General features: G+C 46.0%; 1 protein-coding gene across 2 annotated transcripts; it reads right to left on the bottom strand.

Annotated features, from left to right (window-relative positions):
* Positions 1–4,533: 4,533 nt before the first annotated feature.
* On the bottom strand, positions 4,534–10,425 carry LOC6554066 (zwei Ig domain protein zig-8). Of its 2 annotated transcripts, none has more exons than XM_026979492.1 (6): positions 9,969–10,425; positions 9,176–9,304; positions 6,639–7,007; positions 5,832–6,089; positions 4,909–5,145; positions 4,534–4,863 (listed from the first exon to the last, which is right to left on the bottom strand). In XM_026979492.1, exons 1-5 carry the CDS (start codon positions 10,042–10,044, stop codon positions 4,970–4,972), a joined length of 1,008 nt encoding a protein of 335 aa, XP_026835293.1. In that variant the 5' UTR covers positions 10,045–10,425; the 3' UTR covers positions 4,534–4,863; positions 4,909–4,969. The 2 variants fall into 2 exon arrangements, with proteins under 2 accessions (XP_026835293.1, XP_001980555.1); XM_001980519.3 differs by having other exon boundaries at positions 4,534–4,846.
* Between the last annotated feature and the right edge of the window lie 247 nt (positions 10,426–10,672).

The raw sequence follows: 10,672 nt of genomic DNA, 5'->3' as shown, positions 1-10,672 counted from the left end.
TCAACGCACGCTAGCACTTCTCCTTGTTCTTCTTTGCTCCATTTTCTGCTCCTGTGGGTCCTCCTTTCACTTCCGCCGCTGATGGAGATTGAGTCTCTGGTTTTGGCGTGGCTGGAAATACATATTTAATAATTCAAAGTTGACTGCTATAAAATCTCAGCGGGTGTCTATATTTCAGGGCGGTAATTTCACATTGTTCGGCTTGCCAGCCGCACGGAGCAGAGGCTGCAACTGGAGGCCTGCCAAGCAGGTGGGCCCGCACAAGTCCGCCTTTTTACCCAGTATGCGTAGATCTGGAGGGTAGACTCGCTATCGTAAATAAGATTACTAATGTTCGGGCTGAAAAGGCCTTTTATGTCAAGAGTTTCACGCCTAAAAGGCCTGTGAATAGAAAATTCTTCATTGCGTTGAAAATATGTATATCAAGAGATGCATAAATTATCAGAAAGATTATGAGCAAAAACGGAAAATATAATTAAACAAAATATTTATAGAATTGAACTCTACTTTTTAATTTGTAGCTTATTATAAATCTTTTCAAAAATGCCTCTGAATATAATATAATATAATTAATACTAGTTAATATATATAGATAAATCTGCTTGCAGTTTCTGTTTTGGTTCATCCATATAATTTCAAATGAGCTATTTTTGAGAAAAAAGGAAATGGAATACTGCGCCGTCTAAGTACTCGGTATCTGATGGTCTGTTTGCCCGCCGCTTATAAAAGGGCGTTCCTAACTGGTTTTTAGTCCAGTTTCGGGATTGGCTTTGTGCTAATGTGAGAGTTTACTTAGCCGGCGCTATTTTATTCCCGCTTTAAGGCCATTGAGCTGGGGCGCTTCCTGGGGGAAATTAACCTCTTGCCGGGCGGCAATTGTGTAGAGCGAGTGCTCCGTGCAGTTGCTTTTTGGCCCCGCTCTGTCAGTTACAACACGTTTCCACCTCATCTGACCCAAGCCCCCTCTATTGCTCCATCCGCTTTGATGATATGGATCAAACGATTTTGTTTGCAGATTAAGCTACATGGTCCGACACCAGCTACTCCGAAACCAGCTGCCGTGAACCAGAAAAGCAGAAAAGCAGTTAGCGGGAACAATCGCGTGTCGCATGCAAGGAATGACAGCCCTAGGCCATGTGATTCGATGCCATTCTCTGGCAATTGCCGCAAAATGCCTGGCACTTTGCACATTGCACTTTTGTGCACTGCTACAGCACAGAACTTAAATTGAGCCGAAAACAAACATTTTTGGGGCTGGCTAAATCAAATAGAGCCGGGCCAGTGGAACAAGAACTCGACCAAGACCAAGAGGACTGCTATAACCAGCCGGGCCATTCATTATCCGCACTTTGATTTTAAAGCTAGTCAGCAAATCACTTAAATCTCCCTTGTGCAAAAGTCGTGGCCAACTTAAATCGCATGATAAATGTTTTCTTAGGCCCCAGTGCACACCCTCGATTTGCTGCACAAAGGGGTATACCGATTGGGTGGCCAGCTGGTTACCGGGCAGGCTGCTGGGTATTTGATAATTCAATTACTTGGCTGTTTGCTCTAGTTTCCTGCTGCTCACTGTGTGGCTCCAGTCATCAGTTGAATATTTAATAGAATCTTTTGCATTTCTTATGTGTTTCCAAGTGTCAACGGGCTTCTAATTTGATTTATGGCCGACAGAGTTATGCCCCAATAATAATATCGAAAGATAAACTTTATCCCCTTGTTCCTTGCTTATTCCGGGAAGATGCCAAGTCCGGACTAACGATGACTAAGGCCTTTTAAATGCTGTCGAAAGATGTCATTGTTTTGGACAAACTTCGCAGTGTGTGCTTTCCTTTCTCGTTCTTGGTCATAAGTTATGCATGCCAGTTGGATGTAGAGCTCGAGGATATTTTGGGCCAAGAACAATGTGGCTTGTCAGGCCCTAATACCTGATAATCAATTGCTAAATGCTGGCAAAATAATTGATTGTCGTTTTGCTTCCTCATCTAATCAATCAAATTTGGGGCTCTGCTGTTATTTAGCTAATTAGCAAATTAAAAATCCCTAGTTCCGTGCCACTTTTCGCCACGTTTTTAAAGAGTTCTCCTCTGCGAGCTTCTGCATGGAAAACTCATTAGTAATTAAATGTTTTCCGGCGCGTCTACGCCCCGTAGTTTCTCAACACTCTGTCCTTGTCGCTCCAGCAGCTCTCTCGCTCCCTCCTGCGCCCTTTCCGCCTGTCCCAGTTGTCGTTGTCGTCGTCGTGTTCGCACAGCCAGCACTTCCGCACTTCCGCCCGCTGACGATTCTGGTTCCGAATCTGCTCCTGCTGTTGATTCTAGGCTCCTGCCCGCCCCTCATTCTTCCTGTCCCTCATTGCTTCTGCTTCTGATGACGCATTCACACACACACACACGCATACGCACCAATACCAACACCACGGCAGAAAAGACGAACACAGGGCGTATACGCACTTTTCCTACCTGCTACCTCGCCACATAAGGCGGCTTACTGTTTTCGGCACTTCGAGGGATATATATTATTACTTAGCCTCGAGAACTGAAATTAATTATGATTGATCCATTGATTTTCTTTATTCAAGATAACTCTAGAAATACTTTCAGTCTAATTAGATCCACGATACTAAGGTCATAGTTTCCAACTTTCAAGAACATCGGAAGCCATACAATTTGGCCTAATTGGAATCGGAATATAATGGAAGGCGGCAGACTGCAAGGTGACAATGCATTAAAGGAATTTATCACGAGAAAACTATGTATGTATGTTGTGTCTTTAGTATGACAAGGCGGTGACAATGTCCTGGATCTTGATTGATTCAGTACTGTAGAGGTATTTCTATTGGCCTTCACAGTGATTGATTCAGTGGTAAAAAGGTATTTTGACCAGTCCCAGATAGAGATACATTTAATATTCACCGTTCCGGAATATAGTCTTTAACAGGTGAGAAGTATGTGTGCTTTTCGTTTAAGCTTATCTTTATACTTACCTTGTGCCTGATTTCTTTAATAAGAGATTTTCATCGGAAATAAATACCAGAGGCTGTACCTCGGAAGTCCAACTGCAAACATCGCAAGAGGTGGGTATCCCGTAGTCGCAATGCTACCCTGCGGCTATCCTTTAGCACGGCAGTGCCGTTGTTGCCCAACGCAGCGTATTAAGCCCGTAAACAAGTCTACAAGCAATGACTCCGGTTAAGGCAGCGCCAAGAGCTACGGATACTCGGATACGGCTCCGAAAACGACTACGGGCATGCCAGAGGCGGTGGCTCCTACTGGGCTGCAGCCCTGAGCATGATTTGTTACTGACAGCGTCTCAGGCAGCAGGAGCAGCAGGAGCAGCAGGAGCAGCAGCATCGTCCGGAGTCGAGGCTGGGTTTGATTTATTTCTCGTTGTACAATTTATGAGTGAAGGTGAAGCGGCAGCAGCAACAGCACCACAACAACCGGCCCAAGGATCCTTCCATCGACCGGACGCTCGGCCGGGCTCAGCTCTTGCAATTCATTGGGCTGAACCCGAGAAGCGGCCTACCGAAGGGGTCATGTTGCGGAATCCGGTGAAGGGTGAGTACTAAGTCCTGGCACTGGGACTGTGGCTGTCAGGCTGCGCGTGTTTTAGATACGTAAGATTCCCCAAAGATTTGCGAAATGCCGGGGGGAAAAGAAAAGAGGCACCACGACATGCTCACGCCCATGTACCCAGCTACTCCGCCCTTCTTTCCCCGATTTTAAACCCTCTCCTTTTCGCAGGATTCTGATGGATGCTAGCCTACTTTCGGCTTTGGGCTCCAGGCTGTGCGGTTGCGAGGATGTGCCATCTTCTCGCCGGAGCCACCAGCAGTCCTTGCGTGCAGACCCATTAGCGGCTGGGAACGTCTTTTATTTCAATTACCACCACCTTATGCAAAATTCAGCGAACACTTGGCAATAAGGAGATGCGTTATGCGGCGTGTTCCATCCTTGCGAGTCCTTCTTACCCAGCCATTACTCATTGTGCTGTCTGCTTGGCGGCGCCTTTGAAGCACTTGGAATTGTCACGGGAGTCCCTGCATTCAGGTACTTATTGCCAAGATATCCCATTGTGGCAACAAACTTTGTCCGAGAACTTCAGCTGTAATTGCCGTCGTGGAGTGTGAATTATGCACGCCTCAAATGTTTCAATTACCCTGCTCCAGGCACACCTGTCATCGCACTTTCCCTTCGCTTCCCAAAAAAGTGAAAGTGTTCCGGCTTTGATGTTGTTCCCGGAAAAGGGGGGTAGCAAAGTATTTACTGATCACCCGACCTGACCTTATCGTATTTCAATTACCGCTGGCACTCTCAACGCACAGCCCCGGCAATTAAGCGCCATAATCCGGGTCGCAGGATGTCAGAGGCGGAATTGAATTCGCTGTGGGGAGACGTCCACATTCATATTGCCATCAATCATTGGACGGGAAAATTAAATTGCAACCGATTCATCATAATTAATCTAGATCTCGCCTATCTATTATTAAGATTAAACATTTATTTACATTCGTTACGGATTCGATTCAGATTCGATTCAGATTCGGATTCGATTGCTCGCTTTGGTATCTCTAGGTATACGATCGTGTGTGCATAATGTATCTGTCTTATTCGCCACATAGCCAAGATGACTATATAGCCAGCACATATGCACTCTCGACCCATTTACTTAATTACGTATAAAAATACTTAGAGACTGAGCCACAAAACGCAAACACAAACGTAAACAAAAACTCGATTTACATATTTACAAGACAACGCGACATCGACGTCGTTAACCTCCGCATCCAGCAAAATTTCTCCCGGACTCCTCCAATGTGGGCGGGGACTGTGACGGGGGGCGTGGCCTGTAACGAGATGATGACTACGACTCCTGAGCTGATGGCGGCATTAAAAATCACCAACTTACCCGGCTCCCAAGGCTCCAGACATCGAACATAAGTTGCCGCTCGTCTTTGGCTCGGCTCGGCTTAGCGGGTTGAGGGAGGTGTGCGGGGCTGGAGGTTGGTGGGGGCCAGCAGGACGACCAGCAGGACCGCCAGGAGCAGCAGGGGCAGGGGGGGCAGGACCAGCCTCGAGCCCAGCTCGTGCTGCATGGCCGCGTGCTGCTCACTTTTAATGATATGCACAAAGACGCTGTCAGAATCTGTTGGGAAAAGGTGGCAAACGGGGGTTAGAAAATTGTAAAATAAATATTTTAAGTCGTTGCTTATTAAAGGGATGAATTTAAATATTAAAGCTGTCTTACGCGGCACGAAAACAAGCTAAAACAATTATTTGAATGCATAGTGGGAGTTCCTCTTGCAAAAGTATTAATATAGTCACTAGCTATTATAATACCAGCTATTTGTATAAAATGTTATCTCATTGAATAAATAACAATAATAAATGTACACTCCTATATTTGAATAAAATTTCGTAATTGAGTTTAAGCCATTTTACATATGCATTAGGCCACTATTAACTTTATGCCTTGTAGCTATGGATAAACCGAAGTTTGTATGTTTTACATTGCAACTGATCACATTGTATACACATAAATAAATAAACAATTGCATTAATTTGATTTTCAATATTTGATGGTTAATCTACGATATTTATATGTGAAACAACTTATCGTTAGTCATGTGCACGTGTAAATATTTAATACGAGTCAGTTGGTGGCATGTTTCAAATGTAATTAAGTATTTAATGAAATCGAACTTGTGTTGTAAAACTGACAGTTTCATCTTCGGCTAATTGGATTTCAATTTAATTTCCGACATGCACTTTAATCACATACCTAGTGTCCTTAATATAACAGGGCGTTCTAGACTCATTCTATGGACTCACTCGAATTGTCCGCGGAGCAGGTGTAGTTGCCTGAGTCCGTGTGCAGGACTCGCGATATCACCAGGTTGCTGGTCTTCATCTGCTGCTCGGACACCACGCGGATGCCCCCCCGCGCGGAGTCGCTAACCAGCTCCGTGTCCTTGTGCCACAGCATGTGCGTGTAGGGTCCAGGAGCCTGGGGTGCGATGCACGTCAGATTGATGTCGCTGCCACTCTGGATGAACAGCTCGCGGTTGGCCAGGATCTGGGCCTTGGAGGCTGTCAAAGAGCGGCGCCGATTTCGATTAATGGGTATGTCAACAAGTTGCCTATTGGGTGGATTCATGCCCCTTGCCCCATGCCCCATGCACCATTCTTATTCACAGCTCCGTACCCATCCTAGTTTGTCGCTTGATGGGGTGTTTGATAAACTAATTTGTCAAAGTAATCCCAGCTCTTTGCGCCCTTGGGCTGCTGTCTAAAGGGAGATGTAAGCAACGTTTACATGGTCCTACAAGACCGTCAATCGATTGAGATTCAAAGGGGAGCAATAAAACTGGCACTCCGGGCTGAATTTCAATTGAATAATTATGATGGGTCATGAAAGGGTTCGCCAATTGTACAATTTTAAGCGGATTTTAACGGATTTGAAACGTTTAGTGGTATGTACATACCAACACAGAAATATTTTAGGCCCTTCGATTGTCAGTAAGTATTGGAAAAATTCATTTTAGGTGGTTTTAGGGTAAAAGTACAAATTCCGCAGTTCAAGAGGCATTACTTTTTCTATAAAAGTTCAGGTAGCGATCCCTAGTGAAGGATACTTACTCACGACGACCAGCTTGTAGGCCAGACTGATCTTGGGCTCCGTGGACACCTGGCACTCGTAGACGCCCGCATCCCTCTGCTGCACCGAAACGATCTTGAGCACCCACTCGTCGGAGTTGTCAATGTGCCGCGCCAGGAAGCGCTGATCGTTTGTGTAGGTCATGATGCCGATGGTCAGGATGTGGAGATCCCGTTGCCGGATCCAGGACACCGCCCGGTCGCCCAAGTGGCGCACACGGCAGTGGAGACGGGCTGTGGTGCCCAAAGCGGCAATAATCTCCCGATCGGTGGAGTTGTCGAACACGGGATCGATGGCATCGTAATTATCTGGTATCAGGTTGGACAATTCCTCGGCGGCGGCCAGGTGACCTGCGGAACAGTTAAAGGATTATATTTATGTACATAAATGCGGTAAATACCATTGAATATGATTTAAGAAACCAAAGATATGAATACCGTAGTAAACGGTCAAAGTTACCCCAGCGGATTCAGAATCTATGCAAATATCTTGTTAGTACATAAAAGCTTGCTTTTACAATCTGCCCATTAAACATCCCCTGGGTAGTTCATTCCACCAGTTGTATCTGACGTCAATCTAAACGTATTCAAGTGCATTCCAAGTGCCGAGGCCCAGAAGGCAGATATACAGATGGACATAGGAAGCGTCGGATAGATAGACAGCCAGACACTCAGACTGGCAGATAGATAGATGAACGGATAGATATGCAGACGGGCGGATAGGCGGACAGACGGACGGACGGACGGACGGACAGATGGATGGTCGATTGGGCGGCTCAATCAGCTGGCGGGAATGCCTCAGCTGGCAATCAGCATTCATTTGATTAACGAGTATTTGTGCTTAATTTATGCCGGAGCTTAAGCATGTACCCCTTCGAAGCCCTTCCCACGTTTATGATACATCGCTGGGCGGACAAGTGATTTATGTGGGTGGTGGTGCTATTGGTGCTATTGGTGCTGCAGCTCCGCCGCCCAAATGGCGATGTATTAGCCAACTAATGCGCTAATAATCCATGAGTGCCTAAACAAATACAAACACAAATACAGCTGTGCGTGAACTGTGGATGGACTGGTACTACTCGATTGGTTATGTGGATATGTGAATGCGGATGTGGATGTGGAGTGGATAAACACACATTGATTTATAGGCCAGGATCCATATTGTTTGCGAGTGTGGTTGGGCCAATTTAGCTATCAAATATCAAGCAATAAAATGACGTTAAACACTTAATTGAAACTGTTGCTCCCCAGCCGCGGGCTACGACTATGTCCATGCTTTAGCTTTCGCATTTGCTTTTGCTTTTGCTTGGCCAAGGCACTTGAGCTGAAATTGCTTTTTATGCTGGCCACAAAATAAAAAAAACTTCCTTACCCAAACACACACACACACGTTCCCGCACAACGGCAGGAAATATGTAACAACATAAAAATTTTTAATAAAAGTTGCGTATTTACATACAAAGTGCGGCGGGGTGGTAAGTTGGAAAATTGCCGGGTCGAACCGCAACCGCAGCTTCAGTGGCCATGGCTAACGCCTCTACAGGACCTCAACAAGGACCACAACCTCCTTCTCCTCTTCTATCTCCATATACCCATCATCCCGAGCTGCAGTTCCCCAAGCGGGCCCTAAACTGAGTTCAGGTGCCATAAATTACAAATGAGCAATTGCAGCTGCTCCTGGTCCCGCTTCAAACTCACTCGCAGTGGAGAGATGCGAAATAGATGGGATCATAAACAATTCCTGACAGCTGGGAGTGCAGATTACCAAATTCAGATCCCTTTTAGAGATCAGTTATCCATTAGGGACCGTGCTTTCTGCCGGTGCAACAGCGAAGCGGAATTTAACTTTTTGCTGAACCACATTAAAAGTTAGCAGTGTTTAATTGAATAAACCATTTACCCAGGTAACTTTTTAATGAAAAACATATGTGTGAAAAAATAGATAACCGGAAAAGTTACTTTCCATAAGTGTAATTTAATAGCCAAATATGTGTTAGGGGATTTGAGAAACATGAAATAATGCTGGTACGAATTCACGAAGTAATAATTCTATGAAAATTAAAAAAAACCCTTTTTTTCAAACTTATTCATTTGCCAAATGATTTTGTGAGCTTTTCTTTGTATAGCACTTAAGATAATTGTGAAGCAAAAGTATTACTTTTTTTTATCAAACATTGCGAAAAGGCGAAAGGGAAGAAAAAGGAAAAAGCCCTTTGGTTTTTTAATTTCATTAATTGCTCTAAAAATAAATGTTCATTTAACCCCGCTTTAAAGGCGGAGTATTAAAGAGCCTCCACTGCGAGATCAGTGGCCCAGTGTAATCCCCGCCATATCCTTCAATCTAATTGGAATTGCTTCGCGCTCCGCGATTCCCACTTTCGAATCAGATTCCTTTTCCGATACCCAATACCATCCGCTTTGCCATTCTCATTTATTATGCCATTTCTGATGCGAGTGCCCAGTCCCCGTTTGGCTTAACCCTTTGAGTGTTGTCTGATTAGATTTAAATCCGTACTCACCGAAGTATTGGCTGCTGCTCCGGCTCTGCTTGTCGACTGGAGCGGTTAATCCCATGATCACGAGCAGCGCCATAAAGTATTCCACCAACATTTCATGCGCAATTTGTGGGGCTCTCGAATTACTTATAACTGCAGCCAGGACGACGGACGAAGGACCAACGGCGAAGAGCAGGAGCAAAATGGGTAGAGCGCCAACAGAAAAGTAATTAAAATAAATGATGGCAATCGCGGAACTCGACTCGACTCGACTCAACTCAATTCAACTCGAACCGACTCGACTCGAAAGGCAACAAACAAAAGATGAAGATGAAGGATACTCGCCACCAGCCCCGCCCACTTTGTGGCCCACAATTGTGCAGAAACAATAACTGAAAGGGATTAGGCTCTGGGCTCCGTCTTATCGGTGCTCCGGAAACCGCAGCACATTCATTTAAACTGATGACAAGACCGCAGTGCGGTCGAGTTTTCAATCACCATGACGCCCACAGGACAAGCACGAGATGAAGATGTCCTTGCGAGTGTTTGGCAGGGGGTGGGGAATGGGGGCTGTTGGGTCGTTAGAAGGATCCTGGAAGTGGGGTGGTCGGATTCGAGCTTTTGGTAATTTCTTCATTACACACTAAGCTGTCCATTCAATTGCTTCTGGCCAGCGGTTGAGGAAGAGCAGGAGCCTTTGCCTCGCCCGCAGGCAGCAATTTCGCTCTGGTCACGTTCCGATAATACACTTAATTATATTCGACAGGGACGTGGTGCTAAATGGGGAAACGGGGTACTGGGGCAAATGAGAAGCTACCTTTTGCTAAGAGCGGACTAGATTCGGTGGCCGTGGTCGGAGTAAATGTAGCGCGAACTGCGTGCCGCCATCTCATGCGCAACGTAACGCATTCGAGCGCGTTGCGTTTGTGTCCTTTTCCGCGGGGCAGGTCTGTGGCTTACGTAACAGTCCTTACGCTACGTAAGTAGCACTCATCCCCACACTCCGTCACACCAGCGCCAGCAATTCGCAAAATCAGTCACTCAAATGACGCGATTCCAATTCCAATTCCGATTCCGATTCCGATTGAGACGCCAGATACGAGATACGAGATACGAGAGCCAGCCGAGCAGGCCGAACACGAGTCACGGCTAGCGATTCCCAGAGTCACGGGTAGCAGTTCACGGGTCACGGAACGCAGTTCACGGGTTCCCCGAGTTTCCGGTTTGTCAGCGCTCGTTGCGTGTGTGTGGCTTGAGGCGCGGTAAACAACTGAACGGAGCTGCTACTGCGAAACCTCCAACAATATGCAAATCTCCAGGAGCAGCGGGAGCAACAGTGTCCTTGCGCCGGCGCAGCATCAACATGTTGCAGCAACATTTATTGGATCCAAATTGAATGGTAAGCCATCGTGATGGGGGGCATCGGCGGGTTAAGGCCTGCTCCTCCATGTCCTTTAAGTTCATTGGAGGTGCGTGGCTGAATGTGCTTATGAAATATTTAGTAGGGTGCGTTTGATTTGT

The sequence above is a fragment of the Drosophila erecta genome, unplaced genomic scaffold (assembly GCF_003286155.1).
Source record: "Drosophila erecta strain 14021-0224.00,06,07 unplaced genomic scaffold, DereRS2 tig00000000-arrow-pilon, whole genome shotgun sequence".
NCBI classification, from domain to species: Eukaryota; Metazoa; Arthropoda; class Insecta; order Diptera; family Drosophilidae; genus Drosophila; species Drosophila erecta.
Note: the sequence above shows the minus strand (reverse complement) of the source record. Positions and strands in the feature narration are given on the sequence as shown.